Genomic DNA, 15771 nt, shown 5'->3' with positions numbered 1-15771 from the left:
TGGATACCAAAATATGAAACAATCCATACATGAGATGTCATAATGCTGTTATTTAAGGGGGAGGTGGGGTAGCCTAGTGGCTAAAGTGTTCGCTCGTCACGCCAAAGACCCATGTTCTATTCCCAACATGGGTACAATGTGTGAAGCCCATTTATGGTGACCCCAGCCGTGATATTGCTATATATTAAACTCACTCACTGTTATTGTAGGTCGACTAGATGAGGCAGTGAAGCTGTACACAGAAGGCATCAAGAACAACCCCTTGTCTGCTGCCATGTATGCCAAGAGGGCTAAGTAAGTATTGTCTGGTATATCAATGTGATATTCAATAGTAGATAACAGTAGGGTGAACAACTGTCCGTCACACTGTGGCTAATATAGGCATCACTGGGAGGGTCATAAACTGTAATAACTTGAAATGGATAGGGGCGCGGTGGGCGAGCTGGCAAAGGCGCCAGGCTACTTATCCAGCGAGGTTGAGGTGCCGGGATCGAGCCCACCTGTGACCGGGTGTAAAAACCTTGGAGTCAACTTTGTGTGCAGACTCTTTCTGTGTTGTCACAACCCCTAGTGTACAGTACACAACCCTGTGCACTTAAAAGAACCCACGAATCCATTGGTATATGACCAGATGGTGGCCACATGAATACGTGCAAACACCTAGTTGCGGGTACAGCAACGTGCAGTGAACTTGGACAAAGTACTGTGACTATGTGTCCCAGTCCACCCAGCTGTGAATGGGTACCTCATGAGGATGAGAAAGCCACAATAACTCTGTGCGCCTAGTGGCAGCAAGAGTTGTATACTCCCCAGGGAGATGAGATTGCTAATACAATGTGCAGTTGATATTGACATCCAATGATCGAGGGAAAAAATACCAGCGTCTTGAGCATGCACCAGTGCGTGGATATGTGCGCTATATAAATATCCTATAATAATAGCTAAATCTTACTGGTGAGAACAATCCATGACACATTTGGGCGGTGGGGTAGCCTAGTGGTAAAAGCGTTCGCTCGTGACGCTGAAGACCCGGGTTCGATTCCCCACATGGGTACAATGTGTGAAGCCCATTTCTGGTGTCCCCCGCCGTGATATTGCTGGAATATTGCTAAAAGCGGCGTAAAACCATACCCACTCACTCACTCATGACACATGTAAGTTACAAAAGAGATAACTCATGTGGCTATGAACCTTGTAGAGCCTCACAGGCAGCTTGGGTTGTAAGGGGTAATAACGATCAGATTGCTTGTGCGCTTTGAGCATCCTTAGGCATGGATATATGACCAGTACAAATATGCTATTATTTTACTATCATTCTTAACTTGTGTATGAAATTTTCTTCTCACATTATTCTTTCAGGGTATTTCTTCAGCTCAACAAACCAAACAAAGCGATTCACGACAGTACGAAAGCTATAGAGCTGAATCCTGACTCTGCTCCGGGCTACAAGTGGAGAGGGAAGGCCTACAGGTGAGGACTGTGCTCTGAGAGTTGTCAGTCCAGCCAGTGATTGGTTAATCTGGTAGCCACACCCTCTGACTTCTGTATATATACAAATATATATCACTTCATATTCAGTGATGAGCTTTTACCGTGTGCAAAATATGTAATTATGTTGGAAAAGGTATGTTTAATCTCCAAATCATCATCATCAGTGATGAGTTAGCCAGGAAATTTGTCAGCGAAGAGGATTTCAATTTGAAAATAAGAGTTTTGAAAATCTGGCTTTCAGTTTCCTGGTAACACTCTATGATTGACTTCCCTGTAGGATGTGAGAAATGGCCATTTATATAGACAATATATACTGCAATATGCTTTTTCAAATAATACTTATTGTAAAATTTATGTGTGTTCCAATATCTTGGGTAAAACAATATGGCAAGTGTAATTAGTACCTGTATCATACGCTAAAATCTGTTCAGAAGTTCATTCACAAATGACTTAAAATTGATTAACCAAATGACAGCTCACGTTATCTCCCAGATTGACAAAATGGTAATAACTGACCATGTTGAGTATGACCAAGCTGTTAACAGGAAAAGACAAATGGTGCCACTTTTGCCTAAAGTAAATAGGATCAATGCTATCCCTAAATAATTCAAATACAGTTACCTGTATCTGGGTGTACTGAAATACAATTCTTTTGTCTGTATACAGGGTTTAACCTTGGTTACTTATTTTGGTTTTAAGGGACTCAAAGTCTTCAATTATAGGGGTCCTAGGTTACGAAATTGTAGTCTCAGAGAAATGTTAAAATTTGAATATACAATACATGTAGTCCTCTACCACAGGTGACCTCAGATTGCACATATTCAAAGACCATCATTCACAAGTGCAAGTGCTAGCAGATCCTGGCTCTGAACGTTATGTTTGGAATTATTGCATACAGATATGAATTTGAAGTACTTTATAAATGAACTACCAGCATTCATTTATAGACAAACATGCAAGTTTATGCCAGTGGGGTAGCGTAGTGGGTAAAGTGCTCACCTGTCAAGCCGAAGACCCAGGTTTGATTCCCCACATGGATACAATATACGAAGCCCATTTTTGGTGTCCCCAGCCGTGATATTGCTGGAATATTGCTAAAAGCGACATGAAACCACATCCTCCTCTCTCTCTCTCTCTCTCTCGCTCTCTCTCACTCACTCACTCACTCACGTGTAAGTTTTTTTGGGTACCAGTGAATACACCATGTACTTATTTCATACATTTTCAAATTTGATGGTTGAGATACAGAATACCCCTTCTGGTAAATCTCTCTTGATGACGGTCACTGAATTCGAATTTGAGGCTAAGCTTGTTCGTGAAACTCATCCTTTAACTTCTTCATCCAGGATGCTGGGTCAGTGGGAGAACGCCTACCACGACCTCACACTCGCGTGCAAGCTGGACTACGACGACGATGCCAACGCTCTGCTCCATGATGTGACTCCCAATGTAAGTGCACTTCTTTTTACACTGTACCGGTACTCCTGTAAGTTCATCATGGACCTGGTAAGGGGAAAATATTCGGCCCCCTGTCTGCAAAAAATGCCCAGTTCATGGAAATATGGTTGTGACTAATGTTATGGCTTTGCTGCAAAGAGTTTACAATGTGTACAAGTCGTCAAGGTATTGTCAGTTTCTTGAAGAAATAAGGTTTCAAAATGTTTTCATGTGATAGATTGCAACCTCATAATTCAGATTTAAATGGTATTGCTTGATTTGGTCTAGTTAGACTTTGTTTTTTGTAGGCATACATTTCTTCACGATTTCTTGTGTTTTCATGTATTGGATCGCAACCTTATGGCCCAAGTTGGGTCAAGTTCACTGTGTATGATGAGGGGCGGTGGGGTAGCCTAGTGGTTCAAGCATTGGCTCGTCACGCCGAAGACCCGGGTTTGATTCCCCACACGGGCACAATGTGTGAAGCCTATTTCTGGTGTCCCCCGCCGTGAAATTGCTGGAAAATTGCTAAAAGCGGCGTAAAACTAAACTCAGTCAGTCAGTCAGTGTATGATGAAATAACACTGTTCTTAACATGACTGGAGCAGTGGGGTAGCCTAGTGGGGTTTAAGCGTTAGCTTGTCACGCCGAGGACCCGGGTTCGATTCCCCACATGGGTACTATGTGTGAAACCCATTTCTGGTTTCCCCTGCCAGCATTGCTGGAATATTGCTAAAAGCAACGTAAAACTAAACTCACTCACTCACTCACTTAACATGACAGTGTCATGTTTTCGTATGAAAGTATTGCAGACTATGTACGCGACAAATGCCTTGATTATGTCTATAGCATCGCCAGCTTATAATCCAGATGTGCAACAGTATCGCAGTGTAATGAACCAGATTTGGTATTGATGGGTTGGGTCTAATTTCTCTACTGACAATGGAACACATAACCAAATGTAGCTTTTGTAAACCACTTTTATTGTCACATTCACTACACAGACAACAGAATCAGTTACTCAGAACACAGCCATGTTGTCCTTCACTGAAACACCCAACATCTATACACACGCGTAGATCAGGTCTTATTCTCAGCATAATAATGGTAATACACAACTTCAACATACAACATGTACATTGATAGCTCTAAAATGGGCAATATCAAATTGCCAAAGAATCTGAAAGGAAAGTTTGGCTCTTGTACACTGATTTGTAAGAGAGATTTCATGACCCCATTTTTATAATTTTATCAGATTTTGATTGCACGTTTCTCTTTGTAATTATGAAAATTGAAAATTATCGCAAGTAAATTTTGGATGACAGTCAGTATCAAAGAATTTATCCTCTCTGAAACCCTGTTAATTAACTCTCCAGGTATGACAGCTTCAGCTTTCTTTTTAGAGGGGGCGTGGGTTAGCCTAATGGTTAAAGCGTTGGCTTGTCACGCCGAAGACCCGGGTTCGAATCCCCACATGGGCACAATGTGTGCAGCCCATTTCTGGTGTCCCCCGCCGTGATGTTGCTGGAATATTGCTAAAAGCGGCGTAAAACCAAACTCAGTCAGTCAGTCAGTCTTTTTAGAGGAAGTATAAGAGATAAGGATCCCATTAGTGACAGATTGTGGCTTTTCTTTTTCCACAGAACAGAAAGTTTGATCAATTTTGTATGTTTCAATCTGTGCAGCTAGTTACCTGAAGTTTGAATCTTGTACTGTGATAAGTAAGGTCAACTATCTACCATCTGTTGCAACAAAAATCAATGAAAATGTCTTCCTGAAATCAATCTTTGATCCTGCCATTACTCTGTTGGTTTGTTGATCAGCCAGTCAAGGTATTTCCTTAATATTCAGCATGTTAAGCAAGTTTAACGAGGTGGCATGAATCATTCATGAAGTCCAATCCCAGCTCAGCAAATAATTGTCCCTATGTTAGGACAAAAAGCTATGAATGTCTTAGATAGATGATTGTAGACTTTCGGTCTAGTCCCTCATGCCAATTATATAGAGAGCGGGCAAGTATATATATTTCTTAAACATGTTTAACTCCAAAATGTAGAATTATCCATGACTATGTTGCAGTGTTTCTAAATATATACATAGGATTTAATCATACTATTTATCTCAGTGTAGATGTAATTTTGTTGTAAAGTGAAAAACTTCATATCCTGAACACATTATCACTTTAAGCAAGCTTGCCAGATACATTGATAATTTGGTGTGCCGACAATAATGTGCCGACATTGTGGTTACCTTTATTATGCTGTCATTAGAGATTTGGAAGGTCCCTACAGTAAAAGTTACAAAACAAAGCGTTTCAAACCAATATAGGAATGAATATAAAAACAGAACAAAAGATTTGTTATACATAGTAAAATACTTTTACTCACATACCACTGACACATCACAAATATTAAACAGACAACCTTCAAAAATAGAAAAATCATACCTACAACACTGAGTCACAATCTATTTATTTATTTACATCACCAATCACACATTAATTTCTTGATATACCAGGGTTTAACACATTCATCATGACACATTTTTTTTTATGATACATTTTAGACCACGGTTTGACATATTCATCATGACACATTAATTTCTTGATATACCAGGGTTTAACACATTCATCATGACACATTAATTTCATGATACATTTTAGACCAGGGTTTAACACATTCATCATGTGACACATTAATTTCTTGATATACCAGGGTTTAACACATTCATCATGTGACATATTAATTTCTTGATATACCAGGGTTTAACACATTCATCACGACATTAATTTTATGATACATTTTAGACCAGGGTTTAACATATTCATCATGTGACACATTAATTTCATGATACATTTTAGACCAGTGTAATTTACTGTCAACATACAATTCTCATGCACGCGTTTCCAACGCAGAGGATGGTGGGACTCTGAGAGTTGCAATTATCAGCCATACACAAATAAGGGAAACAACAGCCAAACAATACATTCAGTAGGGAATAAGAACCAGATCTTGAACCAAACTGTCTGCCCCACAAATCAATGGCCCTTTAGGCCTTGTTCAAACAGGATGTAGATTTCAGTGAGGATTTAGTCAGTACACAAACTTATGCAAACAGTTGCCACCAATGACAAGTCTGTTAAACTGAATTTTGATCCCTTTCAACTATGTGTACAACTTTCTTTTTCATTCTAATAATTTATTAACATAGTAAAAGTGTTGATACATCAGAATAAATTTTACAGAATAAAATTTAATCTTGCAGTCATATTCCAATCAGCAAGCTAATTTGTTTTAGCATACAAACATTGAGAAACTAGTGTGGAATAATTGTATCATGTATTAAAATATTCCTTCAAAACAAGAAAAAATTACAATCAAAGCAGCTTTATGATTTGTTCTTCTTTTCTTTTCAAATTTAAAAAGTCTGATCCATAATAATTAAACTTGAAAAAGTGCACGGGGACAATACCATGGCTACCATGGTTACCATGGTTACCTATCACAGAAAGGGTAAGGAATTACGACATGTTGGCGCCATGTTACGGCTTCTTCTTGCAAGTGTCCCTAGTACACGTTTCTGTTTTGAGAGAAGCCAGAAGTTGTGGCAGCTTGGCACTAATAGCTTCCTCCAGTTTGACCATATCACAGGAGGACATGGGTGTCCACGGACAATAGTAACTTAAAGGTTTAAACAAATCAAGAGAATTTATCGAAAAGAATTCCATATATTCAGTGGCTGACGGTAAGTCATGTCGACTGATGTCTTTGTTGGACAAAATACTTTTGAATAAATTATAGTTGTCTGGATCTGTGACAATCTTCTTGAATAGCTCCTCATTTTTGCTAAACTTCCACCAGTTGTTTTCATTAAACACACTGATATACCTGTCAATAATAAGTGAATGCAGTCGAACATAAAACGCATGTCGTCGGATGAACGACACTTTGTTTTCTATTTGATTCTGCATCACTTGGTTTAAGTCATGCAGAAGTGCAAGCTCTTCTTCATAAAAGAGTTTTGCCATGCTGTGATCTGTATTTACACTGGTCCAGAATGTTCCGACATATACTCTTGGTGGCTCCACCACATTGACCAAAGGAGCCAAGCTCCAAAACAGGGCTCCATATACCCTCATCAACTCCTGGGCAGACACAGTGTCAGCTTTGTTGAGGATAAGACGAATTTTCGCCTCATGACCTTTGACCTGTTTGAAGAGAATGGACAACTCTGATCCAACATCGAGTTTGGTTGGATCGAAAACCAGGAATATGATGTCAGCTCTGTCGATGAACCATTGACACACTTCATTGAATGGGTATCCACGTTGTTGCTGTTTCTTGTTCTCGATGATGCCTGGGGTATCGACAATGGAGACTTTCTCCAGGAGCCTTGACGGAAACTGCTTACCCTGCAAGCGTTCTGTGAAGCCCTGGATAGAGATGGAATATTTTGTAGTCCAGCATCTTTTAATTGACTTTTAATACTGCCAAAATTATACATCTTTATATGTCAGAACTGCCCTTGCTCGTGGTTTCCTGAAAGTGGTACCTGCATCACTTTGGTCTTTCCTCAAAGACTAAGGTGACAATCTGTGATATAATTGGAGGTCTATTCCTATGTGCTATACATTGTGTTGATGTATTGTTTATATATTTTCAGAGGTATGTCAGCTCTCTGATACTTGTGGTTTCTGAGATTCTGAAAAGATTTGTCAATAATATACTCATTTGATTTTTCATAATATTCTTTACCTTATTGCATGAACTAATCTTATTAAGGTACCAGACAAACATTTGGGCCTGAAATTGAACTTACAAGGCCGAACTTCTGAAGAGGGGAGAAGTGGTTGGTCTTATCTGTGACAAGCTCCATGCCCTTGATGGTGCGGTAGTGGGGTCCATGTAGTAGAACGGTGAAGTCACTGGTTGTAGGCTCAGCTCCTGATGGGATATAATAACATAAAAGTCACTCTGTCACACTTCCAGATATTAAAACTGGTGAGATTCCATGAGATAATAACTGTATAATTAAGCTAATAATTACAACTTGTATTTCCTGTTACCTTGGAATATACACCACATGAGGATACAGCTTGTATTTACCATTTCCTTGGGATATATAGCTGGTCCGATTTGAGGATTACAGCTTGTATTTCCTGTTACCTTGGGATATATAGCTGGCCCCACCACTGGAGGATTACAGCTTGTATTTACCACTTCCTTGGGATATACAGCTGGTCCCACCACTAGAGGATTACAGCTTGTATTTCCTGTTACCTTGGGATATTTAGCCTGGTCCCACCACTGGAGGATTACAGCTTGTATTTACCACTTCCTTGGGATATTTAGCCTGGTCCCACCACTGGAGGATTACAGCTTGTATTTACCACTTCCTTGGGATATATAGCTGGTCCCACCACTGGAGGATTACAGCTTGTATTTACCACTTCCTTGGGATATTTAGCCTGGTCCCACCACTGGGGATTATAGCTTGTATTTACCACTACCTTTGGGATATTTAGCCTGGTCCCACCACTGGAGGATTACAGCTTGTACTTCCTTGGGATACTGGTCCCTTGGGATTATTGTATTTACCACTGGTCCCACCACTGCTTGAGGATTACAGCTTGTATTTACCACTTCCTTGGGATATATAGCTGGTCCCACCACTGGAGGATTACAGCTTGTATTTACCCACTTCCTTGGGATATAGCTGGTCCCACGACTGGAGGATTACAGCTTGTATTTATTACAGCTTGATATTTAGCCTGGTCCACCACTGGATTACCTTGGGGGATATATAGCCTGGTCCCACCACTGGAGGATTACAGCTTGTATTTACCACTTCCTTGGGATATATAGCTGGTCCCACCACTGGAGGATTACAGCTTTCCTAGGAGGATTACAGCTTGTATTTCCTGGGTCCCACCACTGGATTACAGCTTGTATTTACCACTTCCTTCCTTGGGATATATTTTGGGAGCTGGTCCCACCACTGGAGGATTACTTGTATTTACCGCTTCCTTGTATTTCTCACCACTGGAGGATTCCTTGGGATATATAGCTGGTCCCACCACTGGAGGATTACAGCTTGTATTTACCACTTTTGGGATATATAGCTGGTCCCACCACTGGAGGATTACAGCTTGTATTTACCATTCCTTGGGATATCTGGTCCCACCACTGGAGGATCCTTCCTGGTCCCACCACTGGGGATTTATGATTTACCGCTTCCTTGGGATATATAGCCACCTTCCTTTGGGAATTTCAGCCACTACCTGAGAATTTCATTTTTACCTGTATGCAGTCTCTGGTGAGAGTCCTCCATAGTCAGAAGATAGTTAATCATGGTGGACTTGCCAACACTCCATGGACCCAGGAACAACACCATTGGCTTGGCAAATATCTCACCCTCTGAATTGAGATGAAGGAATATGAGTAAAGAGTCATTCAGTTATATAGCTCAAATAATAAATTGCATTTGATATTGAAAGATTATACCTGATCAGAGATTAAAAACTGCCATGACTTACAATACTTCAATATGTTGTTTCCGAACAATGTTAATGCATGGCATATTAGAACAATGTTAATACATGGTAATGGTAATATGAGAAGATAAAACATATTAATGTGGCTTTGTTCTAATCATACTTGCTGATGCAGTGTAAAACAATATTCATTCATTGTTCTAATCATAATAATATTTAGCTCAAAGAATAATTCTGGTAGATTATACCAAACCTGGGAAATGAATAAACAAAGGCAGTATTAGAATAACCTGAGATTGCATCCCTGTTGAGGTCAGAGAATCGATAGGCATCTTCCAAAGGTTTGACATCATCATTGTAGATTTTCAGCAGTGTTTGTAGGGTGTCTTTTATCTTGAAGTCTGGAAAAGTAATTCACTGAGGTCACCAAGTGTGACAGTTCACTAAATAGAGTTATCATATGTGATAGTTGACCATATCCTGTTTGCTAATTCAGTGTTTTAGTGTGATCAGTGTATGTGAACAGTGAACAGAATCCGTGAACAGACTAGGATCAGTACTACCGCCAACTGACACATGCATGTGAACAACTGCAAACTACAAGTGTGTTCAGACAAGTGTCCCTCATTGATTAAAGTGAGTGAGTTTAGTTTTACACTGCACTCAGCGATATTCCAACTATATGGCGGTGGTCTGTAAATAATCAAGTCTGGACCAGACAATCCAGTGATCAACAGTGTGAGCTTCGATCTACTCAAATGGGAACCAATGACATGTGTCAACCAAGTCAGCGAGGCTGACCACCCGATCCCGTTAGTCATTGATTAGAATTCAATGTAGTAAGACGATATTTGTTGATCGATGCCGATGAGATTACGTAGATTAGACTATATGGCCTCTGTATATGATACAGTGAAATGTATACTGATTTGTATCCTTTAAAAACTTGGCATGGGCAGCCCATAATGAGGTGCCAAAATTTGGTGTGTAGAGTTGCATACCTTTGACAAGCCAAAAAACTTATGATTCTGGGTTTGAATCCCAAGTTCACCCTCATTATGTTTCTAGGTCTGTGACCACAATACCCATGCTCTTACCCACATTTCACTAAAGTGGTAGACTGATACTAAACATACTATTTTACTGTCCTTTGTAGACAGACCTTTAATATTATTCAAATTGTTCTCATCGCTATATGGCTGCAATGTTGCTGATGCTATGTAAAATCACTCACTCACTCACTAAAGTAGTAGACTTGCTGATGTCTCTAAGGTAATAATCAGTAGTTTTAGAGTGGTAATTTCAAAGAAATATAAATAAAACAATCCATTGTCCGTCTAACAGACTAGCGTCCTTAGATTCCATGCACTGTCCACTTGTCTATACGTGCCTATTTAATGTATAGATTTACTATACATCTATAGGCTAAGCATTCAGTACAAATTTGGAACAACACTACCAAAGTGATAAATACCAAAGACCTGCATACCTTTGGGTTTTACTCCCATAGTCACTGGTAGTAGGATGTCACATTGCGATATGACTTGAATACTATAAAACCCCAGTGAAACATATTAAAAGTGAACTCATTCTTTTTAAACCTTTTTGCTACTGTTTATGGGAATCTCTAGGACAACATGAAGCTATTTATTTAAAGTTTAAAAGGACTTGAAAAAAGCCTTGAAGAATGGCCTTGTGAGCAGTGATTGACCTTGCACTGTTGTGGATGTGATTGGTCTGTCCAGCTGCAGGATTTTGTCAATGTGATCATGGCTCTTGTTAGGGTCTTTCCTACTTCCAGTTTGTTCTTCTTTGAAATGGCTCTCGTCCACAGACGCAACAGGTGGTCTTTCCTTGGGCACACTATCTACTGTCTTTTCTGAAATAGATGTTATTATGCCTTTTACAGTAGGTAATACATGGATAGCTGTTGGCTGGTGTGACTCAGCTGTCCTACAAGATAACAGTGTAGCCTGACTCAGATTGTGTACAATGATAATATTATTAGTCACACAGTTTTTTTTAAAGAGTGTGCGGGACTGTAAGACCCTTGTAAATTCCATATTTCCTGAGGAGCAGCCGAATTTACAAGGAACTTAGACATGTTTCAACGCGATGGCACACCTATGTGCGTTCGTGTACATGGAAAAGTATTTACATAGGGTAAATCTCCATTGAATGAGCTTTCAGAAAATGTTAAAATCATAATTCTGTGAAATTGGCACATAGATAAGAATTGTCGTAAAAAACTGACTACTTTTGCCCGTGATTCTGAGAGGCGTCTCTCGTACGCGTAACGGATCTGTGAGGAAGGTTTGTTTGTCTGTGGCGAGCAGTGGGAGGAAAGTAGACATGTTTCAACACGATGGCACACCTATGTGCGTTCGTTACATGGAAAAGTACTTACACGAGGCAAATCTCCATTGAATGAGCTTTCAGAAAATAAAATTTGACTATCTAATGTTTTCTTTACACGTTGTCAATCAATAACTTGAACACCTATTAATGACTGTAGCAAATTTTGTTCCATTATTTTCATAAATAACAATTTTAGACGCGTTTTTGTGTGACATGCAGAACTTCCCTGTCTGTGATCAGGCAGTCACGCGAATGAGTGACCCCCTCTCAGGTAGTCACTTGTACGCGTAACGGGGGACCGTCTCGCGTACACATAACGTCCTCTACTGTTCACTGCGGCATGGTATCTCAGTGGGCTAGCACTATAAAACCAGCTTCAGTCTGGGCTAGTACAAGCAGCCGCACATACACATATACACGCATGCACGTCGTCATATGAGCGAAATATTCTCAAGCACGACGTAAAACCCAATTTCACCTCACCTCACCTGAATACAATAACACACTATCAACCCAGCAGGGAAGTATGTCATAAGGATAACCATAGATTACTGGTGACCAGTTCTGTTTTGGAATCTCCACTATCAGATATTTTAGATATATTTGAAAATACTCTTGACATATTAAGAGGTTTTGTGTATCATGGGAAGATAACATATCCCTACCAAAAGTGGACTGACTGACTGACTGAGTTTAGTTTTACGCCGCTTTTAGCAATATTCCAGCAACATCACGGCGGGGGACACCAGAAATGGGCTTAACACATTGTGCCCCCTACCAAAAGTGGAACAGTATAGATATACATAGACCGCATACTACTGTAGCACCAGCAGGCAGACTCTCTGATAGCTTTGCAAGCAGGAAATGAGGGGTGTCAGTATTAGCCCTGTACACCTGCAGCAGGAGTTTTTACAGGTGCAAAGTTACCTGTACCTGGCTTTACACCATCTAATAATAAGGAATGCAGGGAATCCTGTGAGAGGTCATTTAGTAGAGGAGAAGAGAGATGTACCAAGCATTTAATAGATGTACCAAGCTGGTAAATATGTTTTCAATGTTCAGATTAACTGGCACTGATTTGATCATCATAATCCCAGTAATAATAAATATATTAAATCTGTGGTCTTGATGAATTAGCACTGAATATTCCTAGAACAATTCTCAAAGAAAGAAATTTCTTGCATTGATGCTTGCAAAGAGAATCTTTAGGCATTCTAACCTTATTTGAAAGTTAAAGAAACATAATTCCCCAAGCAACACCTTTTATTATATCATAAGCCTTTTTCAAACAGATATACAAATTTAAGACCTTAAGGCTGGATATTCATTCATGGCATTTCCAACATGTGAATACCTTGGAAATGTCTGACAGTATCATGATTCATTTGCTAGTCCACAGCTCATTTTGGATGAGTGATTTATGTAACCAGAGAGAATGTTAGTAGTCATGAGTCATTTTTATTGATTCAACTTTCTCAGGTGTAGTGTCTGTTTTTTACCCAGTAAACAATACATCATGTGTAGTAGTGTAGCTTATTTTGAAAAAAATATTTAAGTTATCAGAGTAGGTAAGAATGGTTAGAAGGCTTGATTGTTTAATTATCAGTTTGAAAAAACCCAAGGACATGTTGACCGTTCCATGGTTTTGTAAACACATCTCACGTAGAGTTGTAAGTGTACACTTGTTTATGTTCCTGAGGAAATAGTCATTGATCAGCACTGATGTATTTAGCCATAGTGATACTGGCAATAACACATGTTACACATGGTATTCAGTGCTGTTCACTTGGATTTTCATTGGCTCTCAGGAGATAAACATAACCATTCATTACGAATCTGTATAACATGTCTAATCTAGGGTATGTCATATTTTTTATAATACTGTATTTCATTTGTATTTTCAGAAATTTGATTGTTTGACACATCAGTTGAATAAGAATATTTTCATTTCGGCAATATAGGCTGTTACACCAGTAACACATGTTTGATACTCTGCCAACAACAATAGGTGGAATCAATCACTTTCACCCCCATTTCAACAAATGGATTGATCTGTTCATTTGATACTGGTGTTTTACATTCATGTTAATAGGGTAAGGAGGGAGGTGCTCAGTGTATAGGAATGTCTAACAAACAACAAAGCCAAATTTTCCCAGCCATAAAAGGCTTGAGGAAAGTGGGGTGGTGGATAGGTAATTAATGGAGGCATGTTGGAATAATTATTTCCACGATGAAGCAAGCAATAATAAAACTGTTGTAGCATTTCTGTTGAAGAAAAATACATTTATTTTGAAATATGAATATCATTGATGAATACAGCAATAAAGTGAAAAATCAATGAACAGCTGGCCCACATGGAGAATGATCATGACGCACTGACTGTTGAAAGAAAATTTAAAGAGTATGGGCATAGAATGTGAAATTCAATTATCGATCTATTATCAAAAGTATGTTTAGATTTATTTTGTCATGCTTCAGATTTGGTTACTGTCATATTTAGGATTCCGCTTTCTTTTAACATACAAATTCTACATTTTTATTGGTTTGAGATAGACTTGCATTACCCTTGTTCAGAACTGAGATAGTTACATCAAAATGTCTGAATTATTCATTGCCCAGGATTTCTACTTTCTTTTTGAAAGGAAGAATGTAATCATTAGAAAATGATGTCATCATCGAACTATCTTTTAAAACTGAGATTAAATAGTATATTTCAATTCCTCAAGATTTCTACTTTTATTTTCACTTTGTAAATTCAGAGAAATAGGCCAAACTCTTGGAAGATAACACAAATGAATCTTAGCATATCTGTATGAATACTGAGATCACAGAACACTTGTTCCTTACAATATTGTAAATAAAATTTCTCATATATCAATTTGATAAGCCCAGTTAAGATCTAGATTTCTACATACCATAATCTTACTCTGGTTCATTAAATATTAAGTTAATATTTAAAGCATCTTTTTTCTTATTATTTAAAAAAAAAAAATAAACACTATATAATTTTCCTCACGATAATCTGGAAGTCATATTGAAGGAATGGATTTTAAGAAAGAGAAACTAACACCTTGTACCCTGTAGATACTGCAGTACAGCTAAGTCTCTATGTCTGCAAATCATGCATAGCAAGAAAACCACCTGAAAATATTTCAATCAGAATGATCATGACAGTTGTAACATAAAACACACAAGATGCCTGGATGAAAACAGGAGGATGCTACTACCTTTATCTACTGCAAGTATTCCCTCCAAACTTGCTCTAACCACCAAAAGCAAGAGACACCGGTTCACAATGTGGCAAGTGGAGGCAGCCATCTTGAATTCATCTGATGCCCCTTACAACAAAGAAGAGCTGTCAGCCAACTGGGCCGGTCTACTAATTGTGTAGGGGTGATGGTATGGTTCATTACAAGATATAGTAGGGATGGAACAGTAATGGGATATTGGTGGGATTGCAAATACATGTACATAGGATTTGTTGAGATGTTATATTAGATAATATCACATTATATCACATAATAGCATATGGAATAAATAGAGCTGTTTCCTTGTTAATGCTAAAGTTCACAAAGTGTATCTTACTAGCCATTTATTATGGCAGGATTTCCTTAAAAGGAGGATGTTAAGGACAGACAAGACAAATAATAGGATTACATAAGGATTATATCACCTATACCTAGTATAATTATTTATTTCTGATACTCAATTTAAATCACGTTATAAAGTAAAATAGACTAATGTCACTTTTCTCCTTGTTACGAGGGATAGAGGTGCACAAAATTATAAAAAAATATTTGGAGGACAACTAGTGGTTGTTATTTGTCAAATCAGATTGACAGGAAGGTATGTTGAGTCTTGCTTGACTTTCTAAGAACTTGATTATCATACCTCATATAAGAATGTACATCTCTGATTGGTTCACATGATCTTGAACAAATTACCATGTATGGCCGGTGCATGGCTGTACACCACCCTAGTGGGGTATTACT

At 38.7% G+C, this 15771-nt stretch overlaps 2 protein-coding genes across 5 annotated transcripts in view; one reads left to right on the top strand and one right to left on the bottom strand.

Annotated features, from left to right (window-relative positions):
• The window catches only part of LOC124278659 (hsc70-interacting protein-like), a 73067-nt gene that overhangs the window by 43556 nt on the left and 13740 nt on the right, over positions 1 to 15771 (top strand). For all 4 annotated transcript variants that reach the window (XM_046714464.1, XM_046714528.1, XM_046714596.1 and 1 more), the window contains 3 exons: positions 210 to 294; positions 1360 to 1470; positions 2838 to 2940. In XM_046714464.1, the coding sequence (XP_046570420.1) occupies positions 210 to 294; positions 1360 to 1470; positions 2838 to 2940 (299 nt within the window). The remainder of the gene's footprint in view (positions 1 to 209; positions 295 to 1359; positions 1471 to 2837; positions 2941 to 15771) is intronic.
• LOC124278578 (sarcalumenin-like) lies at positions 3891 to 15140 on the bottom strand. Its single transcript, XM_046714356.1, has 6 exons — positions 15007 to 15140; positions 11133 to 11300; positions 9712 to 9822; positions 9228 to 9344; positions 7747 to 7871; positions 3891 to 7360 (listed from the first exon to the last, which is right to left on the bottom strand). The coding sequence occupies exons 1-6, from the start codon at positions 15095 to 15097 to the stop codon at positions 6470 to 6472; spliced, it is 1503 nt and encodes a 500-aa protein (XP_046570312.1). The 5' UTR covers positions 15098 to 15140; the 3' UTR covers positions 3891 to 6469.

The sequence above is a fragment of the Haliotis rubra genome, unplaced genomic scaffold (assembly GCF_003918875.1).
Source record: "Haliotis rubra isolate DU_JTF1 unplaced genomic scaffold, ASM391887v1 Scf1, whole genome shotgun sequence".
Lineage (NCBI taxonomy): Eukaryota > Metazoa > Mollusca > Gastropoda > Lepetellida > Haliotidae > Haliotis > Haliotis rubra.
Note: the sequence above shows the minus strand (reverse complement) of the source record. Positions and strands in the feature narration are given on the sequence as shown.